At 31.8% G+C, this 14,564-nt stretch overlaps 2 protein-coding genes across 2 annotated transcripts; both read left to right on the plus strand.

Moving 5' to 3' along the window:
- Positions 1-487: 487 nt before the first annotated feature.
- On the plus strand, positions 488-2,153 carry LOC149881840 (uncharacterized). Its single transcript, XM_090066719.1, has 3 exons — positions 488-1,522; positions 1,698-1,951; positions 2,040-2,153. The coding sequence occupies exons 1-3, from the start codon at positions 1,487-1,489 to the stop codon at positions 2,125-2,127; spliced, it is 378 nt and encodes a 125-aa protein (XP_089922845.1). The 5' UTR covers positions 488-1,486; the 3' UTR covers positions 2,128-2,153.
- Positions 2,154-2,178: 25 nt separating this feature from the next.
- LOC149881841 (uncharacterized) lies at positions 2,179-3,604 on the plus strand. Its single transcript, XM_090066718.1, has one exon. The coding sequence runs from the start codon at positions 2,179-2,181 to the stop codon at positions 3,580-3,582; it is 1,404 nt and encodes a 467-aa protein (XP_089922844.1). The 3' UTR covers positions 3,583-3,604.
- The last annotated feature ends 10,960 nt before the right edge of the window (positions 3,605-14,564 follow it).

The following is a 14,564-nucleotide window of genomic DNA, read 5'->3' on the forward strand; positions in this document are numbered from 1 at the left end:
TTGGCAATGGAGAAGGGAATTTTTTTCTCCAGTGCCGAAGTACTCGTAACACCGTAATGAGTATAACTCATTGCGGTGACTACACCTTTTCAAGATGTAATTGAGAACTTGAAAGTTGTAATTAAGAAACGTAAGATGTAATTGAGAAATACAACATGTAATTTAGAAGTCGCAATATGTAATTTAGAACATGGAAGATGTAATTAAGAAACGAAAGATGAAATTTAGAAGATGAAAGTTGTCATTGAGAAAAGTTTATAATATATATTTCAAATTACATATTACGATTTCTTATTTACATGTTGTGTTTCTTAATTACATATGCGACTTCTAAATTACATGCTGTATTTCTCAATTACATCTTACTTTTTTTAATTATAATTTTCAAGTTCTCAATTACATCTTCAAAAGGTGTAGTAATGTAGCTTATTTGATGTATTATTATTACAAATAGTGTTTCAATTTTTTTACACATGCACATTAGGGTACAGTGAGATTTATATGTTTTTGAGAAAAATAAATTTCAAGCTTAAGAAAAGGTGTATTCCTATGTAAAATTAAATTTCAAGGTAGGTTTGTTATGGACCACTTTTTGATCAGAAAACGTCTTGATACCCAAATTTTCATATTTACACATTATTAAAATGAAAAAAACTTAAATTATTATAAAATAAACAAAATCCGTTTTTATGTAATAAACTCTCCTAATAAGCGCAGCGCCGAATTAATTTTAAAAGATATTTTTACTTGGCTCTCCGCTGTATAAAAGCTTTATACAAGATCGAAGTTTGTTACTATTTTATTCATTATTAGTTATTTAATCGAGATATTCATAAATGTCGAAAGTTAAGACTAGATCATCCACCACTGCAATTTCCGATTTTATTGGACCTGGAAAAGATTTTATTCCTAGTGAGCTGCCTACAAACAGAGCAGTTCAAAAAGGGATTTTACTAAAAGAACAAAAAAGCATGACATGCAATCTACACCATAATAAATATTCTAACAAAGATCTTGCTAACGATCTGATTCCATTTGTTCTTGCTCAATGGAGAAAAGCAAATGTTAAGTTTCAACAGCCAGTTATTATTGGTGAGAAATCAATTTATTATAGAATTAAAACCCTTTGGGAGAAAGTAGAAAACGTTGCATGGGGAAGAACTAAGGCAAAAGTAAAAGAAGAACTTATATTGAAGTTAGATAAGCTAATGGACCTCATAACATGTCCTCATAAGATTCTTCTGTGTGAACATGATATGTCTGGGTGTTCTTCCCCCCAAAATTGTAAAAGTAAAGCACATATAAATTGCACCTGTATTTTTTCTAAAAAAATTCCAACTATGGAGCTCAGGTGGTTATACAGTCAAAGAAATAAGACAGGTGAAAAGTCTGACATGCAAATGGGACATGCTGATAAGATTGAGACAACGAAACTTAGAAAAAAATATAAGAGAAAAATCAGTGACGAAATGCTTATGAGAAAAGAATGAAAAAACTACAAGATGATCAAGCATCCTTTGAGGTAAATATAATTTCATAATAGTAAATATTTTCTTTGTTTATATAGCAAATTACACACAAACACACACACACACACACACACACACACACACACACACACACACACACACACACACACACACACACACACACATATATATAAAACAAAAATAATATTTGTAAAAGTTTGGTTTTAGGTCACAGAAAAACAAGATATAGAATTATATGAAGAATATCAAAAAAATATTTCTCCTGATATTTCTCTCAATGACAACTATAATCCAGTTAATGGTAACTTTACTTTAAAACAAGACAATGAAATTAAATTGTTGGTTGAAAGGCTTCTAAAGGATAAATTAGGTGTCTATGCTTTCCTTGTAACACGATTTTTAGAAAAGAAGTCAATAAAAAACACTATGTCAATAAAAAACACAGCAATGGCTAGTATAAGGTAATCATATAGATTATTATTTTGTTGAGCAGCAAAAGTTTGGATGATGAATTAATAAAAGTAAATATAAACTAGTTTTATTTTATAGGTTTGGGATTTCACCTGCCGCAACTGCAGGAATTGCTACAAGTTATCTGCAAGATTTAATTGAAGCAGGATTTCTCACCCCTGAATAATCTTACCTTGCTTGTGATCCTTCTAAGTTGACGAGAGCAAGAAAAAAAATCATGGTAGTAGCAAAGAATAATGACAATTTTAATCTTCCAAAAGCAGATAATATTGGCATTTACTTTGATGGAAGAAAAGATTCAACAAGAGCGATGATAAATGATTCAAATGGACAACTACATCCTATTATTATCAAAGAGCAGCACATTACTGTGACTATAAAACCTGGTGGTCGATATCTTGGTCATTTTACTCCAAATGCACATACTCATTCAGATAAGCCAGCTAAAGAGATTGCTGAAGGTGTTTATAATTTGCTGCAACATTATAATCTTACTGAATCATGTTTAGTACTTGGAGCTGATAGAACTTCAATTAACACTGGCTGGAAAGGTGGTGCTATAACACATCTTGAAAAGATGTTAGGTCACAAATGCCACTGGGCCATATGCATGCTTCATTCAAATGAGTTATTTTTGCGTCACCTAATAGAAGAAATTGATGGACTAACATCATGTAGTACTGGCTTTGTAGGTCCTGTGGGAAAATGTCTTGCTGATGTTAATAAAATGGAGTACAATCCTCAATTTAAAGCTCTTCCAGAGGGAGAGAGCTTTGTTGACATTCCAGAAACAATACTAAAAAATATGTCAACAAATCAAAAACAAACCTACAAGTTATGTAAAGCAGTTAAGATCGGTGTATTGCCACCTAATCTTAGAGAAATTCAATGTGGCCCCTTAAGTCATGCCAGATGGCTCACTACTGGCATGAGAATAGTCTTTATGTGGACAAGGAAACATGACTTAACTGATCAGAGTTTGAAAAATCTTGAGTTACTTGTATTATTTTGTTTACAATTTTACTTTAAACTTTTTTTTGACATTAAAGTTAAAGACAGACTTGAAGATGCTTCCAATCACATTCTGTCTCAATTGAGAATTCTTAGAAATCAACCTGTTATAGTAAGAGAAATTGTGACTCCCTACATCCAGTTAGGCGCTTGGTATGCGAACCATGAAAGTTTATTAACCTCTTTATTATCTAGTAATAATGCAGAAGACCGCAACTTTGCAGTTGACCGAATTTTGGAACAAAGGGGTAATAATATCCTTGGAGACATGCGAATCAGACCAAGAAAAATACCTAAACTGAACTTTGAAGCAACTACTCTTCAAGAGCTAGTCAAATGGGAAAATGGTGTAGTACAAGAACCTGTTTTTACTTGTTCGCTCACTAAAGATAAGTTGGTATTGCTAAGATTGACACCTCTAATAACTCCTTCTGTTAAAATTCATACTCAAAGTACCGAGCGTGCTGTAAAACAAGTGACAGTAGCATCCATGTCAGTAGTTGGGCCAGATGCAAGAGATGGATATATTAGAGCTAGAGCTCAACATAGAGAGTTGCTACCTGTTTTTAAAACAAAGAAAGAAATTTTAATAAATTTTCAATGTCAATAGATTTGAAAGATATGTTGTTTTATTTATTGTTTTTTTAATAGTGTTATAGTAGTGTTATCAAAATATTATTTGAGTAAGATGGGATAGACCTCCTGTTTTTTGGGGAAACCGCATCACTGGCACCACCTTTGTTTCTAATGAAACAAAAAAAACAACTGTTATAAGCAAATTTGTTAATCATTGAAACCTCATTGAAAATTGAAGACCCTCTCCCCTGAAATGTCCAGAATCTGCATTGCTGGTAGGATTCATGCAAGATAATGACTTTGAAACAAGTATCAAAAAAACTTGCAATTTGTCTAGAAACATTATTTGCATTTAATATTTCATCGCAATGAAAAAGAAGGACATGTAAAACATAATAAAGGACAAATGTGACAAATAAGATTTTACTAAATTTTGCAATTTCTAAAAGTGAAAATTTGGGTATCAAAACTTTTTCCGATCAAAGATTTTTTTAAGGAAACCCTATTTAAAATTTGATTTTACATAAGAATACACCTTTTCTTAAGCTTTTAGAAGAAAAAAAATTCTCGCTGTACCCTAATGCACATGCACATTGGCAGTTTTCATGAGTAAAAAAGGTAATTTATATTTCGTTTTCTTTATACTAAATTGTTGTGTTTTTTAGACTAGAAGCTAAAGTATATTTGATAAATACATTATACTGTATGTTATTAAAAATGTGAAAAATAAATTGAAGTACACAATAAGATGTTTTTTAATACATTAAAAAACATTTTAGTGTGCACTTCGAATTTTTTACACAGTATACTAATTAATGTGTTTTATAGATGAGTAATTTCTTTTTTTATAAATAGATAATTTATAAATTTATCTATATCCAATTAGCTCAACACAGATATTCCACAATTGGATCAGCACATATGATAATGGAAGATTGTGAGGACAGTGAAGATGATGTTGATGATATTCAAGATTCGGATTCATTTTTTGCTTATACTAATACATCTTCGAGCTTGACTGCATCATAATCAGATTCTGAAGATAATAAGAAAGTGAGGACAATCAGTTAACAGACGTTCATCTAGCAGCCACTGCAGAAGATTTTTTTAATGCCGCCGAAAAGAGCTAAAACAACGGTTGGTCCATCTAAAAATTCAAACCAATGGAAAGATGAGCCGAATATTGTAAAACAAATTCAATTTACTGCCGATCCTGGTTTGAAGATAAATCAATAAACATACATTTGTGGTACTTTAAGAACTGACCGAAAGTCAAATCCAAAAGAGTGTACAAAAGCAAAACTGAAACAGGGAGACGTTATAAGCAGAAGCAGAGTGGGTGTAGTGGTTGCTAAATAGAACGACAAAAGAGACGTGCCAATGATTAGCAACTTGCATTCGTTGCAAATGATTGAAGTGACAAACAGGAGAGGAGAAAAGAAAATGAAACCCAACATTATTAAAGATTTCAATCAATGTATGTCAGGAGTAGATAGGGCGGAACAAATGGTATCATACTATGATTGCCTAAGAAAGACAATTAGGTGGTATAAAAAAGTAGCACTTCATCTCTTTGGTTTTGTTTAATGCTTACTGTCTAAACAGCAAATATGGAGTAGATAACACAATTTTCTTGCTTAAGTTTAGAGATTTATTGAGTGAACATTTGAATGAAATTGTGCCTAGAATCACCAGTAATAGTACTTGTCTTCAATACCACTACTTGTCTTCAATACCACCGAATGAAAAGAAAAAATTCCCAACCAAACCATGTCGAGTCTGCTCTAAAATAAAACGTAAAGAAACACGATATGAGTGTGCTGTTTGTGAAAATAGACCTACGTTATGTATTGGCGAATGTTTTAGAATGTATCATTCAACAGAATAGGTTTACACTTGAATTTTCATGAAATAAAATTAAATCAATATCAATGTTTTATTTTTATCTGTTTTAAGCTATTTCTGTCTTTATCTGCATTTTTTGTTAGGTTCCCTGGATTTTTAAAATAAAAACTTGAATGTAATATTTTCTGAAATCAAATGTGAAGCTAAGAAAAAAAAAAAAAAAGAACAGACAAAGCCAGTCATGCACAAATATTATTTGAAATAAGTTAGTATAACTACGAGTTTACTCGTAGTTGGCAAACTCATTCTAGCCCACAGTTCAGCTTTGTTGTTTTGCATTTCTTAATTTTTCTTTGACTAGTTTCCATAATTTTCAATTGGATTCAAGTCGGGAGATGGCGCAGGGCCATGGTAAAACATTGATGTTATTTTTGGGACGTCTAGTCTTTTCCCATCGTTACCAAATAACATAAACTTGCTTTCATCACTAATTAAAATAATTTTCTACTTTTTAAACCTTACATCCCATCTTAACTTAAGTCTTTATATGATCTTGCAAATATTTTTTTCTCAACAATCGTACTTTTTTAAATTAGTATCGTGTAAGTTGATAGCCAGAGGGATGGTTTTGTATTATGCGGTATTGCCTATATAGTAATGTCCGATAATAAAAAAAATCGTACGGTATCAAATGGTCACATAGTCTCGTTTGATATCAATAAGAAAAAAAATCAAAAATGTGACTTTGAAAATTTGTTATGAACAAAATAAAAGAGAGAGATCTTTTTGAAGATAAAGTATTTTTTTAACCATCTAAAAGACTCTGGCTGTCTTTCATTTGTTGTTTTTTTTCCTTTGTTGGTATTTAATAAGTTTCTTCTGTTAATGAAAAGTCTGCTTCATGTTCCATATCGCTTTCACATTCTGGTTCCATGGGCCATTTTTTGACTTGATTCTCTAGAGTGCAACAGTTCTCACTATAAAAACAAGTTTATCTGTCTTGTTGATGTCGAGATTGCATCTTCAATCAGGTCAGAAGCAGAAAATACCCTTTTAGATCATGCAGAGGTTGGCGGAGTTGCCAACCAGGATCTTGCGACACCTGGAAGAATAGGCAGCTCAACTGTATGTTGCTTCCACTATACCAAGAAGTCAGTATTACCTCCATTTTTGTCTTCTTGCTTTTTGATACTTGTCTATTTTCTATTTAAAAAATGGATTTCTGAGTGCCTGATGTGAGGTAGTGTCTTCCTTCTTCTTCTCCTTCTCTAAGTTAACTTTATATTCGTCTTCTGCCCAACCGTTGTGTATCAGCATCAGAATCCTCACCAGCAATAATGCTGGTGGAGTTGAGGCAGATGATGACGAATTCTCAAAGCATTCTTTGATTATGATGTGGTTGTCAATGAGTTTTTTGATATTAAGGAGATGTCCACGGAAAAACGGATGGACGTAAAATAGCCGAATGCAAATGCGGGAAATCTCTTATTTAGTCCTGATAATAAGCCCTTCAAGAATTTCTCTCTGGTTGGTAGCATCCCCGAGTGAGGTTCTTTCAATCATCACCTTTTGTATCAAATAAATGAGTGGGACCTTCAGTCAAAACATGGCTTGCAGCATGTCAAAATGACTGTTTCCTCTCGTGGTCACTGTGCAGTGTTGAGTTTGTGATCATTTCATGTGGCAGAGTCTTCTTCTTTAGTCATTAAAAATACACTGCTGTCTAGAGCGCGCGGCGTATTTATCGCCTGACCAACAACACACAGTTTATAAGGTACTTTTCTTAATCATTCGGGGTTTGAGAGTGTGTTGTCATATGCTTTTGCAATGTTGACACCAGTGTATTACTCTTTGAATAAGCACACTTCCAATGTAAATTTCTTTAGGACAAAGTGTGGAGAGATGTAATGTAATGTAATGTAATGACACCAATGATTCATTTGCCTTTGAGGTCTAATGGTCGGTGGTCGGTGGCGCAAAGTGATTAAGACCGATGACCTTTTTTCCATGGCTTGACGGCTCCCTTTAGTGTATTTTGTAGTATTTTTTGTATTTTAGAGTTGGGGGAGCTTACCTTTCAAGAAAATTGTTGAATGTTTTATAGTGTCTTTGGTAATAAGTGGCCGCTTTTTTGTAACCGCCTTCTTTCGGAGAGTTGGAGGTTTGAAGTTACCTCCTTTGTGGATCTAGAAGGACCTGCCTCAATTAAAATTGGTTCTTTCTCTGCTTGCAGTTTCCGCTTATCTTCATTCTTTTGAAGCTCGATCAATAACTTCCTATGTTATGTTTTGATGTACTTTCGCAAACAAGTATTTGATTAGTTTGTGGCAAGCTTATTTCCAAAAGTTTTACACAGATTCTCCTGAAAATGTAAAACATAATTTAATAAGAAATTAAAACAACTACGAGGTATTAACCTAGAAACAAGGTATTAGTGTTTAAAAGTTTGGGGTTTATTAATATTTTATATATATAAAAAGCGATTTTGTTAAAAATGTAATACAGTACAATCTCTCTAATTCGAATCTCCTTAATTCGAAAACCTCCGTAATTCGACTAAATGTAAAGTCACCGTGACATTCGCTTAAGAAACTCTTTTGTTTAACTTTCTATAATTCGAATCTCTATAATTCGAAAACCTCTGTAACTCGATTGGATTTTTTGACCCTTTAGTGAGAATTTCTCTGTAAATCGATTTTTTTTATTTTCTGACGTGTAAAAAGCTCGTTAACCGTTTAGTTCTTTTTTCAAATTTCGAATGTTTTGAGTTTTTGAAAAACGATTAACATGAATTATTATCTTTTGTTTAAAAAACGTCATGGCATCAAAGAGACCGCATGAAGAAACCAATTTAAAGCGGAAACACGATGTTCTACTGGAATTGGAGAAAGGAAAAATAAATAGAGGTTTCGAAAATCTTTGATATTCCACCAAACATTCTTTTAACCTGGAAAAAGAATAAAGATAAATTCTTAGACGCTTTTCGTCAAGGAAATTTGGCTAAATGGGTGAAGGTTGATACGTATTATCATGTCAACAAAAAGCTCAGCTGTACAACGTCAAAATACAGTATCTGTATTTTTCATAATTTGATATGAAAATGATTTTGTAAAGTACGTTGGGCCACCAACTTAACTTCATACTTATCACTTGAAACTTTATAATATGAAGATTCAAGTGATAAGTATGAAGTTAAGTTGGCGGCCCAACGTACTTTACAAAATCATTTTCATATTAAATTATGAAAAATACAGATACTGTGTTTTGACGTTGTACAGCTGAGCTGTACTTAAATGTTTCAAACAAATGAGCTTATATTCAAAAAAGGCGATCTACAATTACTGAATTTTTTTTTAAATAAAAAAGTTTACAACACATAATCTCTATTACATTTATGCTTAAGAATCACTATTTGTTTGTTTTTTCATCTCTATTTGTAGTTTGACCAGAATATTTGAAAAAAAATCAACTTTCTATAATTCGAAAATCTCTCTAATTCGAACTTTTATTTTTCCCCATGAAGTTCGAATTAGAGAGATTGTACTGTATTTTTGAAAGGATTTGAAGCAAAAAAATCCCACTGTTGAGGAGGTATATTTCAATCTGCTTATCAATAAAACTTGGTTCAAAGCTTTAGTTTGAGCTACTGAGGCAAAAAAAGTCCTTCGATTTTAACGTTTTGCTAATAAAACAGGCATTACAACAAATCTTCAGTCATTATGAATAAAAAAAGAAAATTGTTTTTTGCTATTTTTTAAGTTATATTGATCTGAATTTTTTTTCCAAAAAAAAAGGATACTAAAATTTATGACAATTAAAAAAAGAGCTTGTTTTAATTGTGTCACCAAGCAACTGAATTGCACACAGTTGCACACCACAAGGTGCCAAATGGATGAACAAGCATAAGATATAAAATACAATTGATACTTAGTGAGTAGTACATACCTGTATTTTTGTTGAAACAATCCTAGATTAAAGATGTTGTAGGAGGCATGATGATTAGTTTAGATGTTGAATGTTGAACAAAAATGATAGAAGATATCAGACGAGAGCTATGATAGCACCCGAGATTTAGTTAAAATATTTAACTCTATTATCTAAATTTACTATTTCAACTTTCTAATTTTTTGTAATGTGAAGCGGGAGAATCAAGAAAAAAAAACAACGATCAGAAAAGACGCGGAGACTTATTCAACCTGCCATATAATAAATGATAACGCAAAAAGAAGAAAAGTAACGACCGGAGAAGACGTACACACAATGATTCATCAACCTGTCACGTAAGTAATTGATAAAATGGAAAAAAGAAAGGTTAAATTAAAAAAAACAACTGCGAAAGGACGTAAACAAGAAGATTCATAAGGGATAAAACGGAAAGAAAAGTTAAAAAACAACTGGGAAAAGACAAAGACTCATCAACCGGTCATATAAATAAACGATAAATAGGTATCGCAACAGAAACCAACCAAAAACTATTAAAGTTTAAAAAAATAGAGTTTTACAGAGAGAGAAGGGAGATGGATAGAAGGAGGAAGACGAAGTTTTAAAGAGAAGTAAAAGACAGTTTTAAGAAAGTTTTTAAGAAGAATTTTAAAGAGAGAATTTTTGTGATTGAAATATATTTGAATAAAAGAGAAAAAGAAGTAAGGAATAAAACAGAAGAAGAATAAATATTAATCAAAGAAGAATAACCAGAGGATTTCTGCCGTTTTAAATAAAGAAGAGATATTCGTATAAAAAAAAAGAACAGAAAGAGGAATAATTGATAAAAACTGTATCGAACACTACAAGTAAAGTAAGAGAGTATTATTTGTATTTTGTAAATGTAATGAATAAAAAAGTGCTAACCATTACCCACTAACAGAAAGTTCATTGAGTTATATTGTATAATAGAATATACTGAGGACGGCAAACACAACCTTAACCCTTTACACATAAAACCAGATTCATACCTCTGTAAATCCTAAACCTTACTACAGCTACAAACTTACAAAGATAACAAACAATTAAACCGACTTTAAATTAAATCATTAAAATGTCGTTTTCACAATAAGAACAAAATACAGATTATTGTGAAGAACCTAGCAGCGATATGACATGTTTGGACCGATACATTCGCATTATCTCGAAGTCGATACTGTAAGGTATCGTACCGATGCCAGACGATTCGATACCGATTATATAAAGTCTTTGTACTATATATAGTAATTGTTTGTAATTAAACGAATTGTAGCTTTGTTAGTACTTCGAAAAGCTTATTTGGGTCTATATTTTAATTTTACCGTCTATTTCAAAAGGTTGGGTAAGTTGTTTTTCCTGCGCTTTAAAGTAAGAAATTTAACACTAATGCAACAAGGAAATGTATCAATAAATAGAGCTGTCAATTGTACAAGGGAAATTTTATATTTTCAACTTGGTATGTAGACCATACATCTACAAATATTATTCTGAGGTAAAAATCTTCATATCAACTTTTGGAGACTTGGTTAACATCTTTGCAAAAAAACATTGCTTTGCAAACTTACAAATGCACAATTTTTTTCATTAGCATTAATGTGCTTTTAGCATTATTTTTAGAAAATTAAGTTTGACTTTTAACAGTTGTCTTTAGAAAAGCATTCTGGTCAAAGAAAAAAATTTATCTCGTTCCATGATGGCGCTTTACAGGGAGCGAGAAACAATGCTGGTTTCAACTTATTTTACAAAACAGTTAAAAAGTAAGAAAACGAATTTTTTACCACTCCAATACTTGAAGTTTTAAGAAAAAGAAAGCTGCCAAATTATTCCATTCTCAATATTATGTTTAGCCACGTACCTCAAGTGAGGCATATCATCTACAAAATACTTGCAATTTTTTAATTGACAATTTACAATGGAAGTAAATTATGTGATAATTTTATTGATTGATCACGATGAAATTCAGCACCCTTTCATCGTTAATTACTTGTAAACTACTTAAACTAATTTTTCTAAATTTTTAACGCAATGAAACTAACTAATTTATTTATTTCAATAGTTGGTTACATTTTTAAATGGACACTTAGATAGAAACCGAATATTTTTGCGAGCACCTGACATCATCATCTGGATCTTACTTTGAGTTACTTTTTTTAAAGCTTCCACCTTTTTTTTTTTAAAATCTTCTTCATCTGAAACTAATTCCATACTTTTCAACAGGATTCCTTTTATAATTAACCAATAACTTCTAAAAGATTTCAAAAGTTTTCTAAAAAATAATCGATTTCTTTCGAAGTTTACAACATACTTAAAAAACTACCGAAAAAACACAGGCGATAATGAAAAACTCTTTGCTGAACGGTAAGGTTTTTACCTGGGTATGGTTTCATTAACCATGGTTTAAGTGCAAATACATCATCTCCAACAAGGACTGGTGGAACTTTAGGATCAGTTTCAGAAATTTCTGGTAAATGAAAACTTCCCTCATTAAATGCTCTACCAAATGTGCTTGCATTTAAAATGGCAGCACCATTATCCCTTCCATAAGCCCCAATGTCAACCATTGTAAAACAATATTTAGCATCACAAATGGCTAATAAAATCATGCTGTAAAATCCTTTGGAGTTGTAAAAAGAAGAACCTGATTTTGCAGGAGCCTAAATGCGTACATGCTTTCCATCAATAGCTCCTATACATTGTGGAAATTTCAAATTCTAATTAAACTCTAATTTAACTCTAATTAAACTCTTAAATGATGTTTTGCCATTCTTTTATGTCATTTGGTGCTCTTAGAAATATTTTTTTGAGAACTTCCCATATAGCACAACAAGTTTCTTCGATTATATTACAAACTGTATCTCTGCCAACTCGAAAATTAAAGGACTGAGTTTGTTGTAATTCTCCTGTAGCCAGGTATCGAATTGTAATAATCTTTGCGATGGACATATAGACTCTCTACTGGGACAATACTTTTTCGTTAATGAAGATCCGATTAATGATAAAAGGTGTTCAAGTCTGTCAGGAGACATTCTTAAGTACCGATAAAAAAAAAATCCCTACCAAATAGCATCATTTCTTGCACCAAAGAACTAAACGCACCTTGCTGAACGCGATTTTTAAATAGTTCTCTGACCCAAAACATATGCTTTCTTTTCTTAACGCTTTTTCGACGTCTTAAAATTAAAAGTGTAACAAAAAGTCGATAATGTAGAGTGATATTTTTTTTTATAACAGCCATTTTTTGTTTGTTTACACCGTTTTTTATGAAAGATTTTTGCGCTAATTAAAATACTTCACAGCATCCAGAAAAAAAGAGCACATGATTACAAAATTTTATTTATATTTTCGTGATGCTGATGCGTTTTTTAACACACCCTGAATAAATTTATGAACTGTCTTCTCCGATTCCTCAGGATATGTCTTTCGGACAGCCGTTAAAAAGAGAAAATTAATGAAGCAATAATAGGTCAAGAAAATCATTGTTTTTTTGGAAAGCAGCGTTAGAAGACACTTACCAATTATACATTTATAAAGGTGGGTTTCCTTAAAATTTCTCAATTCGCCTCTCTGTCTATCCATATTGAAATTTATCATCAGCGAACAATGTAATTTCTAAATTCAATTAGTTTCTCAGAAATCTGTAAAATATGTGCTTGTAATAACCTAGCCATAGGCCCTTTACGGAAATAGTTCAAAATTCTTTTGAATAATTAGTTGGTCATTTGCACATAGTCAATGCAGAAATCTGGAAACATATATAATACCAGTAGCTATAAGAGGAGACTATATTTTTGATGTTACTTATACGACTGGCAACTAAAATCGTAATCTGTCCGCTTGCGAAATTCTTGTTCTTCATTAAACTATTTTAAACATCATTACTACTCTTCCTTCCCAAGAACCTTTGATAATGCACCCTTTCACAAGAATAATATCCAGCATGAACAACAGTCCATTTTAAAAATGATCTTGCTGGAGCATCACAGTGAAAAGTTCTAACTTTAACAGTGTGTTCAACTGATTTTATTGTCAGACCCGTATAGTTTTAAACCACACAATTCTTGTCATTCTTCCGTAAATGGATATAAAGACGTAATTAAAAAGGCAATTAAGGAAGGAATTAAAACATGGACGTTAGTGATCGACCGGTGTTGCGTTAAAAAAGTTACTCGTTAAAAAAGTTAACAAATAGTTCTGCGCATGCGTTACGCGTGCGCAGTATGATTAAAAAGCGTTCGTTAGGGAATGAAATTTGTCGTTAAAAAAGTTGTATCGTTTCGTTAGGGTATGTAAAATATTAAAAAGTAGTTAACACTTTCGCTGCCAACTACGAGTATACTCGTAGTAAGTTGGCGTCATTTATTTGCCAACTACGAGTATACTCGTAGTAAGTTGGCGTCATTTATTTGCCAACTACGAGAATACTCGTAGTAAGCTGGCGTCATGAGTTTGCCAACTACGAGTAAACTCGTAGTTATACTAACTTATTTCAAATAATATTTGTGCATGACTGGCTTTGTCTGTTCTTTTTTTTTTTTTTTCTTAGCTTCACATTTGATTTCAGAAAATATTACATTCAAGTTTTTATTTTAAAAATCCAGGGAACCTAACAAAAAATGCAGATAAAGACAGAAATAGCTTAAAACAGATAAAAATAAAACATTGATATTGATTTAATTTTATTTCATGAAAATTCAAGTGTAAACCTATTCTGTTGAATGATACATTCTAAAACATTCGCCAATACATAACGTAGGTCTATTTTCACAAACAGCACACTCATATCGTGTTTCTTTACGTTTTATTTTAGAGCAGACTCGACATGGTTTGGTTGGGAATTTTTTCTTTTCATTCGGTGGTATTGAAGACAAGTAGTGGTATTGAAGACAAGTACTATTACTGGTGATTCTAGGCACAATTTCATTCAAATGTTCACTCAATAAATCTCTAAACTTAAGCAAGAAAATTGTGTTATCTACTCCATATTTGCTGTTTAGACAGTAAGCATTAAACAAAACCAAAGAGATGAAGTGCTACTTTTTTATACCACCTAATTGTCTTTCTTAGGCAATCATAGTATGATACCATTTGTTCCGCCCTATCTACTCCTGACATACATTGATTGAAATCTTTAATAATGTTGGGTTTCATTTTCTTTTCTCCTCTCCTGTTTGTCACTTCAATCATTTGCAACGAATGCAAGTTGCTAATCAT

Source organism: Hydra viridissima, unplaced genomic scaffold (assembly GCF_058129835.1).
Source record: "Hydra viridissima isolate aposymbiotic clone 2 unplaced genomic scaffold, HvirCarnegie_v1 scaffold_11, whole genome shotgun sequence".
Taxonomy (NCBI): Eukaryota; Metazoa; Cnidaria; class Hydrozoa; order Anthoathecata; family Hydridae; genus Hydra; species Hydra viridissima.

Coding starts and splice junctions, on each gene's coding strand:
- LOC149881840 (XM_090066719.1), top strand. CDS start 1,487: ATGAAAAAACTACAAGATGATCAAGCATCCTTTGAG. Junction 1,523..1,697: donor ATGATCAAGCATCCTTTGAG/GTAAATATAATT, acceptor GTTTGGTTTTAG/GTCACAGAAAAACAAGATAT. Junction 1,952..2,039: donor ACAGCAATGGCTAGTATAAG/GTAATCATATAG, acceptor TTTATTTTATAG/GTTTGGGATTTCACCTGCCG.
- LOC149881841 (XM_090066718.1), top strand. CDS start 2,179: ATGGTAGTAGCAAAGAATAATGACAATTTTAATCTTCCAAAAGCAGAT.